The sequence below is a fragment of the Nannobrachium achirus genome (assembly GCF_963921795.1).
Source record: "Nannobrachium achirus genome assembly, chromosome: 14".
NCBI lineage: Eukaryota > Metazoa > Chordata > Actinopteri > Myctophiformes > Myctophidae > Nannobrachium > Nannobrachium achirus.
In genome coordinates, this window is record NC_137821.1 from 18,312,446 (window position 1) to 18,336,305 (window position 23,860).

Below are 23,860 nucleotides of genomic sequence, written 5' to 3' on the forward strand. Positions count from 1 at the left end.
TGCAGCGAGCCGGGCCTTCTGCCTGTCATTCAACTCCCTTGGAATTGTAAAATCAATTACCTCCCAGCTGTTCTCAACTCTGATCCAAAGACTAATTAAACACGGCTGCCTTCGGGAACTTTTAAATGTCATTTCCTTCACAGCATGTGTGTGTGCGTGTGTGCGTGTGTGCGTGTGTGTGTGTGTGTGTGTGCGTGCGTGTGTGTGTGTGTCAGTGTGTGTGTGTGTGTGTGTGTGTGTCACACAGAGAATCAATAAATAACACACCCTGGGGACAGAGTGATTAGACAAGCACAACTACAGAGTAACCTTAAAAGCCTGATGCATCTTCATTGTATGACAGGGTTGTGAGCCAAAAATAGCTCATCTACAAGCTCACAATACGTCGTGAGCTTGTACTTGGCCTGTTTTCACTGAGCGACACCATTGTACGACTGCAGGCATAAGAAATAAAGAATGTAGTGGCAGAATGGTGGTGGTCCAAGAACGACTTGGCGAAGGAACGGTATTGATGAACCGTTATTCAGGTAGATTACTGGAAGAAAGATAGGCAAGATTTAAAGCCTAGAAAAAAGGCCTCCGGAAATACTAATGGGAAATCTAATGAGCAGACCGAAAAACATAATAATGTGATGCTTCAAAGCGCATTGGAAAACAGGAAGTCCCTTCAGGATTTAATTATAGAGATGAAATAGTGAAATGATAAATGAAAGCCTGTGGAATCATGATGAGATGGTTATTGCCCTGTAGTATCCCTGATTTTTAACAATACACGCTTTCCCTTGAATAAGTGCCCGTACAAAGCATTGCCAGAGAAAGAAAATATAACTACCGTCTCTTGTATTTCTTAGATATCTGTATATTTGTTCTAACAAGCTCTAAAACAGCTCTTTATACAGAAAGTCAGTATAAAGAGAATTAGAGTCCAGGTCAGGAGTGTTATCTCCCCTCCTCCAGAGATAGGCGGGCCAGAGCGCTGCTACAGTATGGTGACTTTGAATGGCTTTTACGCTGAAACTTTTTCCTTCTCTCCCAGGCATCGCGCAGAGGTCGTTTTAACGCCATGATTTAACAACTCTGATTTACTGCGCTGTTGAAGGGGTGGAGGCTAATGAGCTTAAAGACGACTATAGAATTATGCTCTGACTTTCCATCACACTTCGAAAACCGCTGCTTTGTCCCGAACACATATTTGTGTCTATTCTCATCACTAAAACTCACATTAATATATATAGTCTACGGACTGGATAGCTTGATTTCCCCCTGACACTACAAAGCAAAAAAAAAAAAACAACCCTTCTTGTTCAATAATTTAGTCAGAACTTGATAATATTCGTTGAGGTGACAAATTAACTGTAAATTTTGCTCCAAAGACAATGGAGATGGACTTTTTACCTAGATCAGAGTTTGGTGGGGAAATAAAAGCTATTCAAATTATATTAATAAAAAACAGACAGACACTACTTATTTTTTGGGTGGCAGAAGGCCAGAAACATACTACAGTAGGTCGGAATACTGAATGGTAATAGTCTGACCTTTTTTCAGCGTGTCCATCTTTATTACACTTTTAATAACAAAGCCATTTCCTAGGAACTAGTGGCAAACAAAAAGACACTATGGGAGCCAACGCAGGGCAAAGCCAGAAAAGGCAAGAAGACTACAAAGATGCACTGTGGTGTGATCCCATAATGCCTAGGAACAGTTACCATTTGATTTGTTTTAGTGTTATTGTCTAGTTTTTCATTGTAATGTGGAGTAGTCAGGGGTGAGGTTCAGAATGCTCAGAAATGTTTTGAAAAAACTCCGAACCACCAGCTCACAGCTTGTAGATAAGCTATTTTCTCTGTTTTAATTAAAAAAAGTATTGGATACCGACAAAGACAAGTCATTTTCTCTATGATTTAGTTAGCTTTGTAAACTCACTAAAGTTTCAGTTGGTTATCGTTCTTTAGTAAAGACTTACATTTTTATTTCAGTTAAGTTTTTCCATTTCTAGTTTGAGTTATTTGCTTAGTTTTAGTTAACTATACTGAAAACCACCCCTGTCCTACTACTGTATACGGTGCACCATGTAAATGCCTCAGATCCGAACAGGCTTACCTCAAACTCTTCAGCAATCTTGGGTCCATCCAGGAACAGTCTGGTGTTGAGGCAGTCCACTGGACCAAAGGTAGCTGGAGGGGGAGAGAGAGAGAGAAAAGTGAGGGAGAGACAGACAGACAGACAGACAGACAGAGAGTGAATGAGAATTTAGGCATTAAGCAGACACTCTTCTCCAAAGTACTAGATCAGAGTAAATGCCATGAACCCTTGTCAACAAACAAGGGTAAATGGACACGTAAGTAGAGTGCAGAGAAAAACAATTTAGTGCTTCAAAGACACTAGGATAACAGGTAAACACCTGGCATGGATCTGCTAAATATTCCCTGTGTGGCTCAGACCTTAAAGCACAATTCGACTTTGGTATTGGTTTGGGTTGTGCAGTTACCTTGCTATGATGCTAGCCATATTGATGATATATCTTCCAATGGTTGCTCTGTAGATTAAAAATTGATCCAATATACTCTCCCCATTGACTTGCTTTGCACGGCGACAAAAGTCTCAAAGTCACACTTTAATTAAGCACACAAACAAACAAAAAGCAAAGTCTGCTTTGCTTTTTGCCAGTGTATAAAATGTTAAAACTAGGTTCCGCGTCGCTGGGGAGAATATTGGATTATCAGTTTTTTAATATGCAGAGCACTATTGAAGATATTATTATTAATATTTGGAGCTAAGTCATGGTACTGTAGGTACTACTAATTACACAATCAAAACCTCGACCAAAGTTTATTTGTACTTTAGAGATGCAATAGACCAGTGGATCTCAAACTTTTTCATGTCAAGTACCCCAAAATGTATATGTTTTGGCCGTGGACCCCTATCGGAAATGATTTTGTGCCAGGGCCCCCCATGTAAGATTTATGTGGTAATGTGTTTTCAATTTTGTTTAAATAGCAGATAATGACGGCTTTACAGAGGTAAACAAAACAATAATTATTTTCATTTCATATTCATACTGTAATATGTTTGGGGGTGGGGAAGAATTACTTTTATTCCACACCTTTTAAAAGCTCTGTTTAAAAAACTTGCAAATAAAATGCCAATGTGAAGTTTGTGAACTTCTCAACCTCAGCTGGATCCCACATATGTGACTACCACTTTGATGCTGCTTTGATGTTGACCAGAATCCAACATATATCATGTGGTTAACTGTTGTGATGTGCATTCACTCCCCCCATCTTTATCCATTTATTCCAGTTAACATTAACGAAGAGAAACAGTGATGGAGAAGAGTACTGTATGCGACAAAGCTGTTCATTACTTCAATACTTCAGATGATTTCTTTTTGCTTTGTTTTTAATGGCAAGGATTTACATTGCTATCAGATTTTTCTTTATGTCAATGTGCCAGCGTGCACATCACAAGCTTGTGAGAATTGAGAGAATGAGGATAAACGAAGTCCCTCAGATCAAAGAATGAACACTTTGACTTACTGCTGGCTAAATTAGGCACTTTCATCCTGCTGTCCCTATTTTGAGCATGTCATTAAAGGCAGAGATTGTGATGTAGGCAGCATAACAGCATGCGGTTAACAGCCGAACCAGCATGTGGTCGCGCGGCTGTGCATTTCAACCACCACCACCAACAGTAACACCGATATACATCATTTTAGTCGCGTTCCTCGTTGAAGCTGCCCACTCTACTCACTGGTGAACTCCTTGTACTCCTGGAACACCTTGGGGTACATGGCCGCCGACATCACGTCCTCGGGGGTGATCTCATCGCCGTGCGTCGCACGAAGACCCTCCTCCAGGGCCTTGAAGTCCAGGTCGGGGAGAGTGGCACCGGGACGTCCCTCGATGCGGGGCAGGTCCTTCACAATCTGAGGGGCGGGACGGAGGGAGAAGGTGACAAATTAATAACATTTACATGCACATCCTTGTGGCAGCTTTCCAAACGTTGTCCCACTCGCAGGGTCAAAAAATGACTTTTGAGGCTGATACCACATTGTTGTCCCCTTAAAAAAATAGGGAACAGCTTATTATTATTCTCTTTTCCTCTTTTCTTGATAAGACACCAGGATTGTGGCTCTCTCGGAGCAGGAACTTTGGGTGGGTGCGAGCGGTAACATATATCTTTTTTGTATGCTTGGGTTTATTATACTTGTTGTAAAAAAAACAATAAAGAAACCTTGAACAAACAGTAGTGGCTTCCATGACTAATTGGTTGCATGTTGCCTGTTTGTGAGTCTAGTGGGTTCTATTTACTACACTGTTTTTAATCTTTTCAGTTTTTCATGATTCTGTTTTTGCAGTTTAGCTCAGCACCAAGAAAGGGAGGATGTTTCCAGTTTCTTTTTCATGCAACGTCCACTCGCAGGGTCTGCTGTCAAAGTGACAGTGACACATGGCATAATGTATGCTTCAGATACTTCACAAACATTTTTTGAAGATGTTTACCATAATGATGACAAGGTCAAAATGGGGATGGGAAATAGGTTGGAAAAACAGCTGATTAAAACTATAGAGCACACAGTAGGAGTAGGGGGTGATGGGTAGGGCACATGCAGGAAGGAATGAGAGAGGGGAGAGGAGTGGGGGAGGGATGAGAGCCACATGAAGGAAAGAAGTGAAAGAATAATATATCTGGTGCATAAAAGGTTAATTAACGGGAGTTTATTTATGTGAAGATAGCGGAGCAGCACCTCTGCTGCACACACTGTCGTCTCTCTCCACAGCGAGTTCTTGTCATGCCGGCCTCGTCTCTCTGCTTCTCTGATTATTAATTCATCACTCTGCCGCTCGCCGCGCGGTACAGAAACATCACAGACGTTGATGTGTGCATCACACATCAACGTGATGCATGCTTGAGCTAGCGGAATGCGCGACTGCGCGTACGCTCACATGCAGCCGCGCGCAAGTGTGTATGTGCGTGTGTATGTGTGTGTGTTTGCGTGCGCGTCTAATCTCGCAATCCACTGGACTGATCAAGCGCCAACTTTCTTATGGATGGCACGCTGCCAGCAGGCCATGAAGGAAATAAATCCTTGAATATTTTTTCACATATTGAGAATATATATATCGTCGTTGTCGGGGTGGAAACCTTGTATGTCCAAGACCGTTCGTTTTGAATTTATCATTTTAAAAATGAACTAAACTAGTGAAAACAGCAGATCTACAAGCACACAACGCCTCGCGGTGCGAGGCGTTGTGTGCTTGTAGATCGTCTGTTTTCACTACTTTTGTGCGACAGCCTTGTATGATGAAGCAGGGATTTACTTGGTGAAAAAAACGTACAGACTTGAAACTTGGAGATACGAGGTTTCTGCCCGACAGTGACGATATGTCTATCGTCTCTGTCTGGTGGAAACCTCATATGTCCAAAACCTTTACCTTTCAGGATTGAAATTCAAAAGCAGCAAAAGTAGCAGATCTACTAACGGCACAAGCTTGAGCTTGCAGATCTGCTATTTTTGATGCTTTTGCGTGACGCTGTAGTATGATCAAGCAGGACATTAATTTGCAGAAAAACACAAAAGTTTAAAACATGGAGTTAAGAGGTTTCTGCCCGACAGTGACAATATATTGTTTTTGTGTGTGAATGCTTTTTCATTCATAATCTCAGATCCACCGTTCCTCCATATTTATGAGCAAGACCGACAACCGCGGTGACATATAGGAGCCTAGGAGGCCATGCCGTTATTACATCCTGACCTTTTTCATACTCCTTATTAGACCAGTGGTTCTCAAACTTTTGAAGGTCTCCCCTTAACTTTGACAGTGTACAAAATGGAATCAAATCGACCCGTCAGGGTCCACACAACTCGACACAAGTGCGTTCCAGGTCTAAACAGGTTAACCATAAAAACAACCTTTCTCTTCAGGACCAGGAAAAGTGTCCTATAGGCATTGTTAGGGGTCCTAACAATGCCTATTTCTCAAATTCTCCTATACTTCTGGGGACATTTGGCTCTCTCTCACAAGTATAGTAATACAAGTACACACACACTAATGTCTTGGCTGTCTTTGTGGCGAGGCAGAAGGACGAAGGCTAGGGGTTGGATGGGGGAAGGGAGGCTGTCATAGCGGGCGGGTTTTAAGTGAGTTCCAATGACTGTTGTGATGTTTTTAGCCGTAATCTTTCACTGCGCTTTGTGCCATTTTCTGAGACGACCTCTCGTGAGGACACACAGGGAGAGGACGGATGCTCTGCTAATCCTGTCTGGCGAGGGCTGACGGTGACAGCTGCCAAACGACGCTGAAATAAGGACGTCTCACCGTGTCAAAAGGGTGGCTGTCTCAACTAAATCAGTGGTTCTCAAACTTAACGACAACTCCTACAACAATTTTTTGTGCCATTATTTTTATTTTATTTATTTATTTGTTTTAAACATATTTTTGGGCTTTTCTGCCTATATTTATAGAGCAGGGGTTCTCAAACCTGCCGTGACCCCCAAAATAAACATAGTTGAACTGGGGACCCCCACCCTGACAATCACATGGAATTGTAGGTATTACAGTACATTTAATGTGACTCGGTTCCACAGATAAATATTGTGAAAAAATCTACATGTAGATCGTCTCTTGTTCGCCTCTTGCTTACTTAATGGCCAGTTTGGTATTGAAATTCCTTAAATTGTCACTTCATAAATGTGCAGATACCCTGTATACACTTATACTGTGTGTTGGTTTGTTTACGATTGAGTGGGGGGGGGGGGGGAAAATGACATCAAGCTAATCATCTGGGGACCCCACACGACCCACTGTTATAGTTTGAGAACCACTGTTATAGACTATAGTGAAGATGGACAGAAACAGGGAGAGAGAGATGGGGAGAGACATGCGGTAAAGAAACGGGACTCGAACCTTTGATACTGGCTGCACAGGAGCCTATAGGTGCCCGGACCACAAGGCCAGAGGTCCTTATATTTAATTACAAAAATAGAATATTCAACATTTTCAGACACTATGTGATTAACATAGAATTTGAATTGTTAAATAGTGATTATTATGCCGGGCGGCATAGCTGAATGTTTAGGGAGCCCGACCTATAGGGAACCAGAGCCCCTGGTTGTCCCAGGTTCGATTCCAGGCCAGGGTAGCAATGTTGATGTGTGTCCCTGAGCAAGGCTCTTAACCCCTAATTGCTCACGCTGCTTGTCACACGCTCGTGGGACGCTTGTGGGCAGCGAATCAGCTGGGTTGGGCTGAAAATACGGAATTTCCCTTGCGGGAGGAAATAGGTATCTATATTATCAAACACAGGATTAATATTAAACACATATGATAGACTGCGTTATCAAAAAGGAAAATGCATGTATTTAATTCAGTCTGACCAGCGAACTGGGATATGAAACATACTGTGTGCCCACCGGCCTTACACATGAAACACCAGAGGGGATATCAGAAGCAGAGAGGCATCGACTTCCCCCCGGCAAATAGAACCGCTGGCACCCGTCACGGTATGTTAAAACTTTCCCACAGCGTCTGTTCTATTCACTGGGCAAATCTGCACAGGTTTCACATAGTGAGTGAGTGTGTGTGTGTGTGTGTGTGTGTGTGTGTGTGTGTGGTGTGTGTGTGTGTGTGTGTGTGTGTGTGTGTGTGTGTGTGTGTGTGTGTGTGTGGAGGGGGGGGGGGGGGGGGGGGGTGCAGGAATCTCCATGCTCCATTTCCCCGCTATTAAAATAGTTTTAAATGCCAGAGCCTTCGTTGATACATCTGTTAGAATATGCTAACTGGCCCTGTTGAATGATGTATGATGCAGCGCGTCTCACCACTTACCACTTTTACGTGTTTGTGTGTGCGCGCTGCATAGCAAAACGTAGCGGCTTGAAATATACGTCTGACATTAGCACCGTATGTCTGTCTATGCAGCATTTTATGGGCTGCTTGCATTATTATATATTTATTATTATTTATGGCTGAAACATTGTGTTCCACGGCCACGGGTCTTCAATTATATACTCAACAACATGCCATATAGTTTTCCCAGTAAGCACTATTAACAATGTCAATGTGTGCCTTCACTTCCCCAAAGTGTTTCTAAAAAATGCACGCACGCACGCACGCACAGACACACACACACACACACACACACACACACACACACACACACACACACACACACACACACACACACACACACACACACACACACACACACACACACACACACAGCCATGTGCGTGGCTAGCAGGAATCTCCCAACACAGGGCCCAGTGCAATGATATTAGTCACACAGCTAACAGTTTAAAGATAGCAGCCTTGCAGCTGTGTGTGTGTGTGTGTGTGTGTGTGTGTGTGTGTGTGTGTGTGTGTGTGTGTGTGTGTTTACTGTATGTGTGTGTTGCTCTTCAAAGATGCTCAGCCCATTAGAGTCCATGCTCATTAACATTTTGTCTCCTCTGAGGATTTAGACCACACAAACCACTTGACTGTGTGTGTGAGAGAGAGAGAGAGAGAGAGTGTGTGTGTGTGTGTGTGTGTGTGTGTGTGTGTGTGTGTGTGTGTGTGTGTGTGTGTGTGTGTGTGTGTGTGTGTGTGTGTGTGTGTGTGTGTGTGTGTGTGTGTGTGTGTGTGTGTGTGTGTGTATGAACGCGTGTGTGTGTGTGGCCATCTTCACCACTAAAGGGAAAAAGACAAACATTTCCTCCAAGGTTATTGGCTCTCTCTCTGTCTTTCTCTTAGAGCCATGTCTTCACCTCCTCCTCTGCTATCTCTCTCTTTCTCTCTCTCTCTCTCTCTCTCTCTCTCTGCCCGTGAGTCAAAGTGAACGGAGCGTGATTGAACAGAAAACCCCCACACAGACGCCTCCCAATTACTCACCACCAGTCTCCGGAATACACGGTAGAACTGTTTCTCAGTCGCATGCTGAGAAACGGCATGTTGCGTGAGTTTGTGCGTGCGAGCCGAGCATGTGTGATGACTTTCAACTAAAGCACACACCAGTGGAAGCGTGTCGCTAGAGGGGCTGATAGTTACTTCGCTGCATGTGGTGTCGCGCAACCTAAACAGACGATCTACAAGCTCACAATGCATTGGGTTGCGACGCGCTGTGAACTTCTAGATCGTCTGTTTTCGGTGTTGTGTGCACACACCAGCTAAATCTGGCTTGAGAGCAGTGGTAGAACACTTTTTTTTTTTTTTTTAATTTTCAATACTTACTTCTACTCTACTCCATCTCAAGGCAAATATTGTACTTTTTACTCCACTGCAATTATTTGAAGATTTGAGTTACTAGTTACTTTGTAGATTTTGATTATTATTACAAAACCACTTCAGACCTATATATACTTTGCAATTTGAAACTTGGCGATCTACAAGCATTGTGAGCTTGTAGACGGCTATTTTCAAAGGATTTTTATACATTTGAAAACTTGTGAAATGGGACCTCCCGCATAATGAGTAGCACTTTTGCTTTTGGTAGTTTAAGTACATTTTGATGACAATACTTTTGTACTTTTACTCAAGTAAAATGTTGAATACCGAACTTGGCTATTTCTTCAATACTTCTTCCATCACTGCTTCAGAGAGAGAGAGAGAGAGAGAGAGAGAGAGAGATACCGTGGGAGATGAATGACGTGTGTGTGTGTGTGTGTGCGTGCGTGCGTGCGTGCGTGCGTGTGAATGCAATGTCATAACGGCATCACTATCACTAATTACCAGCAAACCTTCATGAAAGAATCATGGACTTTTCTCTATGCAGCAGCAGCGCCACGGATACAGTATGTGGAAAATGACCTTCAGTTTACCATACACATGTAATTAATGGTACATGATTGCATGCCAAGCGTCACTCTGTGTGTGTGTGTGGGTTGGTGGTCCATGACGTGTGGGATCGCTGACTGCAAGTGCATGCAGCAATGAGTTATTAGTTGCAAACTAATTGGTAATTGGCAGTGGACGCTTCATTAATAAAAAGGGAATTCAACATCAGGCCTCGGGTGCAGCCAGCAGCCACACATGCACGCCCACACATACACACGCACGCACGCACGCACTCACGCACGCACGCACGCACACACGCACACACGCACGCACACACACACACACACACACACACACACACACACACACACACACACACACACACACACACACACACACACACACACACACACACACACACACACACACACACACACCACACGCACGCACACACACACACACACACACACACCACACGCAAGGCTACAAGTGCAGCAGCAATGTTGCAGAAAGACACGGAAATGCATAGGCTATTTGTGACATGTTGTAGGCTGGACAATGACACAGAGTTGGTACTAACAAGTGCGGAAATATTCTTGGTCACACAGATTTTGTCCTACTTTTAGACATAGGAGAATTGGCATTGTTATTATCTATGTTCCTTCATTAGGAAATAGCTCCTAACTCCATCAGGAATCAGGCGAGGCGAAAGCGAGAATATTTTTCAACGCTTAATCAGTCTTTGAATAAAGTAATCGATGAATTCATTTCCCCACCACTCAACGTAATGTCTCCAAACACAAAAACAAGCTTCATGGAAATTGCTGGAATTGTCAGTTTCATAGATGGCAGCATATTGAAATCACTGGCGCAAGAATAGATGATAGGAAATTGTGTGAGTGGAAAGCAATCACAACAAAGTGGTTATGGAAGGCTGCAAAGTAAATTCAAAATGGCCCATGCGTACAACTGAAATGTTTTCTTATTAGACGTTTTGGAGAATCGTGAGAATCGGCTGATATATCTGATATATATATAGGATATACTCAAATTGAAATCCAATAAATATAACAAATTATCAATTTTGCCAATATACTTTTTAGACCAAGGGTCTTCAACAGGGGGTCCGGGACCCCTAGGGGGTCCTCAGAGTTACCGCAGGGGGTCCTCAAAATCTTTTTTTCCTCCTTTTTTAAATTAACCCTAGTGTCCAAATTTTGAGAACTTTAGCCAAAAATAGCAGATCTACAAGCTCACAACACCTCGTGCTGGGAGACGTTGTAAGCTTGTTAGATTAGCAATCCCAATTACTCACTCACTTCAACAACAGTGTTGGACAAAAAATACAAGCTAAAAGTAACGTGCCACTGTAATATTATTACCTTTCCCAGTATCGAGTAATAATTGCGACCGTAGGTCTACTATGAAACCCGGCAGATCCTGTCCATCAGTCAGTCCGTAACACCTCAATGTCTATAGCTGACCTGTTGTGACATCACATTGTTGACTGTCACGCCCCATTATGACCAAGACAGCCTCTTCTGGCAATCATATATGGAGATCTCTGATGTCATCAATATTAAGCCCATATTTCTTACTGGTATACTATAACATTTTGAAAAATAATATTACAGTTACGTTATTAAAAACGTTGACAAACATCCACAATCCATATTGGCTTTGGGAAAGGAATATAGTACTATATAGTAGAGTAGTACCCGAACACTGTCATAACTTTACAGCAAAACATATTTTCTGTCCCTGGCTTGGTGTTGGAGGAAGTAGTAGGCTACTGTACTTTGAGATAGTTGCCTGACCGACGTCACAAAATATTAACTTGTACAAGAAACACTGTGTAGAGGTACATTGTCATGTCTAGTTATGTCTAGTAGTTGTGCCACCATAGGGCTTTATTTGCCATGACGTCGACCTATTGAGTTAATGCACTGTAAGTAGAGGAAGATGGTGTGCACACGTCAGAACAAATCAGTGCCCTTGTTGGCTGTAGATTAAATAAATTAAAGCGAAACCCCGTGGGGAAGGAAGGCAAGGCATCAACACAGCCTGCCGACGGTCTGGAATACTTCCCCCATGTTGGTCTAATCTCCCTATGCTCACTATGTTGTTGCTTCCTCGTGCAGATTTACCTGACGTGGTTTCACCTGAGGTGGCTTTTAGTTGGATCCTGTTAAGACCAGTGGGCTAGATTTAAAATTAAGCAAACACAGAACTAAAAGTTCCTATGATTGGCTGCTAGTTGCGCTGTTCTGGTACCAAAAGCAACATGTTCTCCATGCCATTCATTTCCCCCCAACTTTTACATTAGATTTTCTTACCTTAATAAACATTGTCATAAATACTTTATGGTTCCTGTCGCTAGTTTAAAGCCTCGTTTCAATCACCATGATATGCGTTTTGTGAAAATATGGTCCAATTTATGTTATAATTGGTGTTAAAGCAGGATATGCTGTAGGAGGGGCTTGTGATCATAGTCTTGTGAGGGTTCTTCTTCGTGTGCTTTATTTAATTTTTTAAGACAATGTCCCATCCCTGCAGTTGCACATGACCATTGGCAGCCAATAGCATTAGTACCCACATTAAAACAATGATGGCGACATCCATACAAGGGCAAACAAAAGCTTCATTTAGAAAACAATGGGTTCCCACCGTCCATATTTTTTACAGTCTATGGTTAAGACATGAGGCATATTCTACACATGTCTTCTAACAGTTCTGCACAGGCGGGGGGAAACATTACTTCACCCGCTTCTTTACACCTAAACCTGTGATGTGACAAACAAAGCTACAATTCTGATTCTTGGAAAGCGACAAGCCTGGCCAGCCTCTTTTGATGAATGTGAAGGAATCTCATCCTCTCCTACAGTCAGTACATGTACAGAAAGGAAAAGAGAAAAATGGAAGAAAGAGAGGAGAGAGAGAGAGAGAGAGAGAGAGAGAGAAAGAGATAATAGATAGAGTGGGTTGGTGGGTGGGTGAAAATAGTAAGTAAGACTTAAAACGCTATAGAGAAAGCACAGAGGACAATGGCCTCCAGTCAGACCCAACTCTACTGTTACTATAATTGAGAGTGAGAGAATGATTAATAATATTGTATTAATGGTGCTATTCGTGCGCCTGAGGCATTTGAGGGACGGGGATATTAAGTGTATATCTGCGTGCACACACACACACACACACGCACGCACGCACACACACACGCGCACGCACGCACGCACGCACACACGCATGCACAATTGTTAACACACAAGAACACATGCATGTAAATGAGCCGAATTCCCATACACATTATGACATAATCTGTGTCTTGCAGAAGCTCCCCTGTCCCGTTCCTTTCTCTCTCCCTCTCTCTGTGACTGCGCGCTAACTGACGGCAAACATTGTCTCCGGCAAGCTTCAAATGTTTGATGTTCCCCCCACTACTCCCCCCAATGTATAATAGAGTGCCTGCAACACACAATGGCTATTAACAAGGAAAGAATGGTGCGGGTTTACTTATTCTCAAGACACTTTTAGAGACATATGGAAATCTATATGCAGTTATGCACGCATCCATAGCATGCGTTTAAAGGCAGGTGCCCTAGTGTACCACCCACACGCACACACATGCTCACACGCGAAAATTGCCTATTATTCATTACTGGAGAGGACAGTAGCAAATGTAGAAACCAAAGAAGCAAAACAATCTAGACCCAAGTCACACACAAGTGTGCATAAGTGTACAAAGTGTACAAAAGCGTGAAATACATATTCGTTAAAAAATATGGGTGATAAAGAGGGCACGGTGGCGCAGTCGGTAGCTCTGTTCCTGGGTTCGATTCATGGCGGGGACGCTGTGGGCGCTGGGGGCGTGTTCTCTCCTCTGCGTCATCAGTGACCATACCCTAGGTGAGGTTGGCGAAAGGGCCTTTCTGTGTGGAGTTTGTTTGCATGTTCTCCCTGTGTCTCCTCATGTCCAACCGAGGAAACTCCCCCCTGTCAGTTGAACAGAAGCGACTTGGACTCCTCATGCATAGAGGGAAGCGTGAGGTCAGTCCGTGGGTTACAAAAAAAATGGGTTACAAAATCGTGGGATAAAAACTTCGATTATATATATATATATATATAATCAACATTTTTATCCCATGATTTTGTAACCCATTTTTCGATTATATATACATATATAATCGAAATTTTTATCCCACGATTTTGTAACCCATTTTTCATCCGGTGTCAATTATCTAATGTAATCCTGGGCGCTACACTCCCTCTGCCAACCTGGGGAGACAACGGACTGACCTCACGCTTCCCTCTATGCATGAGGAGTCCAAGTCGCTTCTGTTCAACTGACAGGGGGGAGTTTCCTCAGTTGGACGTAGTGCGTGGAAGGAACATGTTATTCGAACCAGTTCCGCTCACCTCCATCAGGCCAGGGGGAGGCAGTATAGAGACCAGGATTACTGCATGTTTTTTGTGAGGAGACACAGGGAGAACATGCAAACAAACTCCACATATATATATATATATAGTGATAATAATTAATAAGCCCTAAGAATTTTTACAGACTGAGCTGTTAAAAAGCCTGTCAACGGAGCCTAGCAAGTTCAACTTTTGGGTGGTGCATGATGTCCTAAATTCTAAAGCCAGACTTCACATCCACATGCTGTACTGTACTGTATGTCTCAGAAACGCTGAGGAAGGTCTCTGGCTGTTTCCTTCTGCTGCTATGAGTTACTAAAAGTGTTACATAGTTATTCGCAAGTGCTGACAAGCTCATTTGCTATTTTTGTGCCTTTTGGGTTGGCACTTTAATACTTTTTTTTTTGGCCGATACCTTTTTCCTTTTTATACCCAATTTGAGTTGCTATACCAATTCCACATTCCCTGTTTATTCTAGTCCCTTGTCACTGCTACTCCTGCGGTTGGTCCTGAAGAGAGCGCAGACAACCATTATATCTCCTTTGAGACACGTGATGTCAAAGACGTTTCTTTTCACCTTGAGGCCGTGAGCGGTTTCATCGGGAGGACATAACGCATGTGGAAGTACATGCTGTTCTCCTAGCTCCACACCCCACTGAACAGGTACCATGGCCAACCTGTAGAGTTGCTAGTGGAGTGATGGAGATCATCCTCCCAGTCAGACTGGGTTCCCTCCCTCGGACATGAACAATTGAGTTTGTTGGAACATTCGCCAACGCCGAATGATCCGCAGATGTTTCGAACCCTATGTCTCCGTGGTGGGAAGGAACTTGACCCCTGCCCACCCGAGTGCCATGCTCTGAAGACTTTTTAAGTTGACACCATTTCCCTTGTTTCTTGCTAAAACCAGACTTATCAGGAGGGGGGAAAGAAAGAAGAAACCTAGCTGTCCTAGACTGTGTACAGAGTGAGAGCAGGGTGGAGAGCTACTCTGGTGTAAGAGAGATATCAATGAGAAACGTTATGGAGGCATAAAAATGGGCACTCTCTATTTTTTCTCTAACCCTATGAAGGAAAGCTTTCAAGCTCATAAGTGGGCGCATGCCTGATGCAAAGGGGTGTGTGTGGACAACATATCTGGCTCTGGGGTTTAGTGGCACAGAGAGGGTACTTGATTCTAGAGGCACACACACACCCACACACACACACACACACACACACACACACACACACACACACACACACACACACACACACACACACACACACACACACACACACACACACACACACAAACAATGTGCAGGGCGGGCGCATCTTTCTCCTACCTCTCTCAGGCGTGACTAGCATAAACAATGACAGAAAGTGAAGAGAGAGATGAGAGGAGAGACTCATCTCACTGCTCTCTCCCTTTCCATCTGCACTTATCTAGTCACGACTGGATATTCCCAGTGCCACAAAGCATAATGTGTGTACTGTACTGTATGTGCTCTATGTTCACATGCATCTTATCATGTGCTCTCCAAAAGAGATACAAAGGTGTGCATGAGAATCTAGCGTGGAATTGTGGTGTCGATGTGAGCTCTTTTGTATACATTACATTTTGCATATTGTTGCTGTCGGGCAGAAACCTCATATCTCCACATTATTATTACCAGTAAGACTCCCTAATCGGGAGATAAGCGACCGTCAGAAGGCAGTCGTAGCCAATCAGGAGGGAATATGGGAAATCGGACAGATCCATGTTGATGACATGACTTTAGAGATACTGTGTAGTAGTGCTTTTTGGGCGTGATTTTTGGGCAAAATCTGTAGGAGCACTGTCCAATTTTTCTTTTGCAAAAATCTAAAAAAACTGAGAAACAGGGAGTGACATGCAGCAAAGGCCGACTGGATCGGGACTCGAACCCGCGACATGCCGCCAGGCCGGCACAGCAGCCCAGGGTGCCCGGACCGCCAGCCGGCCACCTCTGTGGCGGAGTGACGTGTTTTGATCTTGTAGATCTGCTACTTTTGCCATTTTTTTTATTTGAATCCTGAAAAGTAACAGTCTTGGACAAACTGTATGAGGTTTCCACCTGACAGAGACAATATTCTTTATGTTATTGTCTGTTGATGTTGCTACAGCTGCTTTAATACAAGGTATATCTGTTACTATTGCTGCCAGTAAGGTACAGTATCTGGCTGCACAGATGCTTTATTTGCACATTTTATATACTGTACTGTAGTATTCGTTTTATCTTTATTGTGCTGTGATGCTGCTGCTACTACTGCTGAATTCTTCACAAGGCTTCTCCTTATATGATCTTAGTTTTTATTGTTGTGTTGTTTATGTTGCACATAGCGTTTTGCAGACACCACACACTTGCATTTTGTTGCTTGTAACTGCATTGGTAGTAACAAACATTGGGCTCTTTTCAACCGGCAAAGCACTGGTTCGGGTGCTTTCTCCCGCCTAAGGGTTGAACCAGAGGTGAGCTTTTCCACTGAGAACCGGAGTTGGTTCCGAACCGTAAAAGTTGGTTCGGAACGGGAACCACAAAATCCTTGGTTCCTCTGGTTCAATCTGGTGGAAACGCAAGCCTGTTCGCGGCCGGTTCGCAAGAACGAACCAAGGTTCCAACAAAGTTGAACGGCACTGGTTCTTGAACCAAGGTTCTTTTGGTGGAAAAGGGCCCATTCTTCATTCTTGAATCTTGATTCTTACAGATTTGCCTGTGCTGTGATGTGCTTTTCCTTGTGTGTTGGGGATGTTATGCAATCTTATCATCTATCAGCCCACTGAGCATGCCGTCTAAAAGTGGTCTAATAGTGGTATAGATTTGAACGTTTTTTAGTCGTCTAAACTTAAACTAGATGACTAATAGACGTCTAATAGTCGTCTAAATGTACAGTAGACCGTCTATATTTAGACCACTATTAGACATCTATTAGTCGTCTAGTCTAAGTTTAGACAACTAAAAAACTTTCAAATCTATACCACTATTAGACCACTTTTAGACGGCATGCTCAGTGGGGGGTCTGTTACTTTTCATGATTAAAAAAAAAGCAAAAGTATCAGATCCAAAAGCTCTAAATGCGGCTCGAAACAAGCTTGTGGATTAGCTATTTTTAAAGCTATTATTATGTGACACTGTAGCATGTAGGGTGTTAATTTATGAAAAAAACACAAAAAGTTAGAATATGGAGGTAGGAGGTTTGTGCCCGACAGCAGTAAGGTATGTATCTGTATGGGTATGCTGTGGAACCATGGAAAACAGTGGTTCTGTGGGTCGGGACCCCTAGGGGGGTCCCCCAGATGATTAACTTAATGTGCAACATTGTTTTCTCACTCAACAGTAAACAAACCAATATAAAGTTGAAGTGTATAGAGGGTATATGCACATTTCTAATGTGACAATTTAAGGACTTTTTAATACCTCACGACAAATTAAACATTCGCCAAATTGTCATATTAGAGGCAGAAATTGTGAAAACAGCCAATCTACGTGCTCACCACGCCTCGCAACGTTGTGAGCAAATAGATCTGCTATTTTCACAATAGAACCATCTTATATATACATTCCTCTAAGAGCCGCATCCCACTTCACGCCCCCTTTACATCGACTTCAACTCATAGGTAGTCGTCTAGGACGTAAGGAGTACCGCCCCTAACCCTATGCCGTCCGCTCATTCGCTAAGCACGAGAGAGAGGAGGCAACAGGGGAGGGGGTGCGGGCAAGCGAGAGAGAGAGAGAGAGAGAAATTTGACACCACTGTGTTTGCATGTGCCTGCTGCAGAGAAATAGCAGAGGCTTAACAGTCACTTCTCTCCAGTGCGTCCGGCGGTCAAATATGTCCAACCGGAAACGTGCGCTGCGGCACAATAGTTCCGCCACAATAGTTCCCCCCCCCCCAAATTTTTATTTTATTTTTTATTTTATTTTTATTTTTAAACTTTTTTATTTTTATTTTTTTATTTTTTTTAGCGGACGTGGACTCTAGATGTGAGCGGGCCGAAGGCCCGCGAACCTCTAGTGTTACACAAAATGTAATGCCTCAACTCTTAGTGCTCGTCAGGGTGGGGAGGTCACCAGTTAAAACATTTTTTTTTGGGAGGGGGGGGAGGTCACGGCCTAAAAAGGATGAGAACCACTGCTCTAGAAGAGGACCAGTTGAGCATCTACAGTATAAGCTCTCGAACACTCTGCCACGGTCAGTGGAGCAAACCATCCCTGAGTGATTTTATTGGCTTACAAGTGCTTCTAAATGAAGGCAAATGACTATTTTAATGCCGATACGGAGCGCTCCAGACTGATTCCATAACTGTTATCACCTCCTTATAAGAACTATTGATTACTAAACTCAGTACTGTGACGTGCGCGCACTCTGGAATCAGTATGAACCATATTGATGTTATTTAAAAAGGCTATGCTCTCCCAGTGAATGTTGGGGAGAATTTACCTTTTATCGACCTGGGTCTGTGAACACTAGTGTATCTGACTGTATATCGGACAGAGCTTCGATCCATGCAGCATGTGATGTGATGAGTACAGTGCAGTGCAAACTGTGTGTGTGTGTGTGTGTGTGTGTGTGTGTGTGTGTGTGTGTGTGTGTGTGTGTGTGTGTGTGTGTGTGTGTGTGTGTGTGTGTGTGTGTGTGTGTGTGTGTGTGTGTGTGTGTGTAGACCCTGCTGATTTCTCTATCTTAATCACCACTGTTTCCTTGAACTACCGCGAGGAGCGTAATGCATACAAATGCACTCTGGTGCTCAGGTGCAGCACAAACAGAGAATCAGCAGTAAAAATAAAGTATGCACACTGTTGTAATCTCCCACTGTTTATTGCAGATCAATGTTTTACATCCCTAAAGGACGGTCGCCGGGATCAGTGATATTAGAATTTAGAACTAAGGGTTTTTTAGGAAACTCTGAGGCTGTGTGTTTTCACCATGCAGGCTCAGCATTGTATTTTTAAATGCATTGTATTTTTAAATGCATTGAAGGTGTCAAGCGAACACCAATAGGGGAGGTGACATTACTGCCTTACTAACTAACCACTTTAACACTGGCCTCACAATGTGGGTCATGTGGTTAACAGTGGTGGAAAAAGTACTTGCATTCTTTGCTTCTAAGTTAAAGTATCAATACTGCAATGTAGAAATACTCTGTTACAAGTAAAGTAATAGTCCGGAATTCAAAATGTACTTGAGTAAAAGTACAAAAGTATTGGTATCAAGTACCAAAAGTTGATACTCGTTATGTAGAATGTCCCATTTCACAAGTTGTTTAGGGGTCCCCAAATCACTGGCAGCGCGACGCATTGTGAGCTTGTAGATCGGCTATTTTCAGGGCTGAAGTGATTTGTAATTATAATCAAAATCTACAAAGTAATTAGTAACTAAAGTTGTCATATAATTGTAGTGGAGTAAAGTACAATATTTGCCTCTGAGATATAGTGGAGTAGAAGTAAGTATTAGAAATTGGAAATACTCCAGTAAAGTACAAATATCTGAAACTTTTACAGTACATAAGTAAATGTACTTTACTTTACTTTACACCACTGGTCCTTATAGAACAAGGTAGTCCTTGAGGGTGTTCCAGGTGGTCCCCAGCTACTGTAAATGATGAAGAGTTGGTAACCAAATGGACACTTATAGACCTTTAACAATTGAGAGTGTAAAATGCTATAATTATTCAATTTCATTTGGTTCAATTATTGTTAAACATCTACATTACTTAATTTACAAGAAGTCTAATCAATTTGAGAACGTAGAAGAATCGTTATTTGTATCAACGTTCGTCTCTCCTATGGCACCACATCAATACAGCATGGAATTATAGAAAAAAATCCTATCCAGCGATAGCACAATATACTTGAAATTTTAGGTCTGAGAGGCTAAATCTCATCAAATGATGGTCCGTGGCTCAGATGCAGAATAAATAAATAAATGATGGACCTCGATATGAAAAGGGTTGAAAACCATTGATCTATAGCATACATGGGCAACTGGCGGCCCGGGGGCCACATGCGGCCCCCACCTTCACTTAATGCGGCCCGCAGGTTGATACTGGAATACTGATATGTTATTGATTTCAGCTGTTACAATTCCAAACATGACCTGCTTTAATTCCTTCAGTCTATCTTAGTAGCTTAATGACTAGTATAGTAGTAATAAAATGTCTTTTTTATGTCCAATGTTTTTGTATTTAGGTACATAAAGTTAACATGAGTATATAACTAAATGCGTTTGAATGAAATCAAAATGTTACATTTCAGGATTCAAATAAAAAAATAACAAAAAATAATTGAGGATTCCAATTCAATTCAAAAGAAGCAAAAATAGCCGATCTACAAGCTCAAAACGCATCACAGCGCGATGCGCTTTGAGCTTGTAGATCTGCTATTGTTGCTTCTTTTGTATGAGATACTTGAATGACAAAGTAGCACGTATCAATATGCATTGTGGCCCTCTGGAGTGAAGGTGGAAATATAGTGGCCCTCACCATCATCAAAGTTGCCCACCCCTGATCTATAGGGAGGTGTCAGAGCAGTAGAAAAACATCACACAGTATGACTGTGCCTATGCTCCAGCACTGTAGGCCTACCTTGGACCTCAGTGGTTCGGGGAAGCCACCATGTGGTATTCCGATGTGTCCCTGCAGGAACTCCACCACGGACAGGGGGAGGGACAGATCCTCTGCCTTCTCCTCGACATCGGCCCTGCTCAGGTTGTTCTGCACCATGAACTGGGCCAAATCACCCACAATCTTCGAGGACGGAGTGACCTGTAGACAGAGAGAGACGGATATAGAGAGAGAAAGAAGGGGTGGAAAACAGGTTAGTGTCAATCCGACCCTGTGGAATGCACTCACCAAAGCTCAGAGACGCCCTCACCCTCCAAATCTTCTTATTGTCTATCCCCTCCCTCCCCCAAATAAAGTAATGTTTCTTTGTTGTTTTCTCATGCCCCCAATGTAATACGTCTTTGGGCACTACTCAGAAAAGCGCTGTATACATTTGAGATATTATAATTGTCTCAAATCTTCAATGTGGTCATAAGTGATTGTGAAATAATCAATGGATTATTTGATTGATTCACACAACCTATGAAACAGACACCATGATAAAGGTGATATTCAGGCGAATGAGAGAGGGAGGGAAAAACGCAAAGGACAAGACTGACTCTTCCCCACTGCAGCCAGGAATACTTTAAGTCTGCACCACTTAATAAAGTGCAACTAGTGTAGTTGAAATCACGCTGTTGCCTCACAAGAGTGAATGGGCCCTGTTTTTCTCCTCCTTTTAATGCTTTGCAAATGCCTCTCTTTCTGACAAGACCAAAACAAAAACTCAGAGGCAAGCGCCTGACAGGCTGTTTTATTTTACTCAAGGCTCAAAACTTACTTCTGTCTCAAAGGTTTTTTGAAAGCCACATGAACTAAAACCGTCTGTGAGACATTTCTGTCTTTGATGGCTGATATGTTTTTTTTTTTTCAAAGGCGGCAGCTGCGCGGCGTGTCTTTAGCCAGCAGCTGCTCGCGCCACAGCCATTTTCAACCGAACATTCACCAACGTTTTTCCACTAATGAAGAGTCTTCCCAGAGAGATGCGAGCACGAGGTGGACAAAAGGGGAGGCATGGAGAGAGAGGGGAGGTGTAGGTACAGTATGTGTATCATTATTTTATGCTTTAACTATTGAAAAATAGCAGATATACAAGCTCACAGCGCGGCACCGAGTGCCGCGCTGCGAGCTTGTAGATCTGCTATTTTTGAAAAATCGTGAAAATTATCATTTTGACCCGATTCTATAAGTGTCTTTTGAATCCTTCGAAGACTTTTTGAAAAACCTGTATTTCTATGTCAGCAATCTGGCTCGCCATCGTCAAATAAAAGGTCCTTTTCACTTAACTGGAGCTCAGTTAGTCTGTTCTTGAGAGACTCCTATGTCAGTGGTTCTCAAACCTTTTCATGTGAAGGACGCCCAAACTGATATGTATTTGGCCACAGCCCCCCATCTCAAAATATTTAGTTCCAGGGACCCCCCAGAAGCAGAATTTGAGTTACAAACGTTATATGTGGTGGTGGTGTGAGATGGGGTGAATACAGAATAGAGGCAGGGAGCAATGGAGGAGCGCATGGAGATCAATGGAGAGGGAGGGAAGATGGGGGTTGAGAGTGGGTGGTGTGAAGCACTGAAAGAAGTGGCCAGTGGTGGAACATGTGCTGTATTCACAGATTTTTTTTTTTACTTAAGTAAAAGTATCAATACTCAAATGTATAAATACTCTGTTGAAGTCCGGAATTCAAAATTACAAAAGTACAAAAGTATTGGCATCAAAATGTACATAAAAGTAGTAACTAAGTAATCATTATTCAGAATGTTCACAAGTATTCAAATGTATAAAAATATATAAAAATCATGTGAAAATAGCAGATCAAATGTACTGTATACAGGACTGAAGTGGTTAATGTGTGTTTGTAATAATATACAAAGTAACTTGTAAAATACTTAGTAGTGGAGTAAAAAGTACAACATTTAATTCTGAGATGTAGAAGTAAAAGTATTGACAATTTGAAACACTCCAGCAAAGTAAAAAAATCCTCAAAAGTGTACTTAGGCCATGGCTACACGGAGCTGGATTTTTCATATATCCTGTTTTTTCAGATATCCACATAGAAAAATATCTATGTCCACACGACAAAGATATCTAGGTCTAAAATAATCTGATTCCCCAGACCTCCACTAGGGGGACAAGCACACACACAGTAAAGTCTTCAGAGATATCCGCGTTCCATGTCTACACGGATCCAGATATCCAGATATAAATATCCAGATTCACTGCCAAAATATCCAGCTTTGTGTGGCTGCAAGCCCCAACAGCACCAAAAAATGTCTAGATTCACAAATATCCAGCTCCGTGTAGCCATGGCCTAAGTACAGTAGGTACTGGAGGAATGCAGGATATCAATGAAGAGGGAGATAAGATATCGTCGTTGTCGGGTAGAAACCTCGTATCTCCAAGTTTTTCTCTAAGTAAAGCCCTGCTTCATCATACAAGGCCGTCACACAAAAGTAGTGAAAACAGCAGATCTACAAACACAAAACTTCTCGCGGTGCAAGGCGTTGTATGCTTGTAGATTGGCTGTTTTCACTAGTTTAGATCATTTTTAAAATGATAAATATAAAACTAACGGTTTTGGACATACAAGGTTTCCACCCGACAACAACGATATGGGGGTTGAGAGTGGGTGCGGTGTGTGAAGCACTGAAGGAAGTGGGGATGAAGAGGTATTCATGTCAGCGCTTCGTCTTTTATTTCAATTTGTGAACCGTGAACCAAGCAGATCTCCAGTAACAATACAGGTGACCCCAAAACGAAGAGGAGACCGTCTTTACTTTAAAATCACATGCATTCACTGAATGATTTATAATGGCATGTCATTATGGTAATAAGAAATCCTCGTTTGCATAATGGTGATAATAGCGGTGTCTGTGTTCTGCTACTCTGAACGCGTAGGACACTCGATATAATGCGAGCATTATTCCTCTGTCATACTTTCATTTTCATTTCATTATTTCTTTGTTCACGCTCATGGTAATGCACAGCTCCAGAAAATAAATTAAAAGGAAAAAAAAGAAAAAAGATCAAAACACAACTCGATAATGAATGCTGGAGACTCAAATGCACATAGCATTTACAGTGCTTTTG

The 23,860-nt window shown here is 42.5% G+C and overlaps 1 protein-coding gene across 1 annotated transcript in view; it reads right to left on the reverse strand.

Moving 5' to 3' along the window:
* LOC308297681 (pyruvate carboxylase, mitochondrial-like) overlaps window positions 1-23,860 on the reverse strand; it is a 550,569-nt gene that overhangs the window by 14,839 nt on the left and 511,870 nt on the right. The window contains exons 22-24 of the mRNA XM_080741213.1: window positions 20,755-20,934; window positions 3,751-3,925; window positions 2,101-2,174 (exon numbers count right to left, since the gene is read on the reverse strand). Coding sequence (XP_080597339.1) covers window positions 2,101-2,174; window positions 3,751-3,925; window positions 20,755-20,934 — 429 coding nt within the window. The remainder of the gene's footprint in view (window positions 1-2,100; window positions 2,175-3,750; window positions 3,926-20,754; window positions 20,935-23,860) is intronic.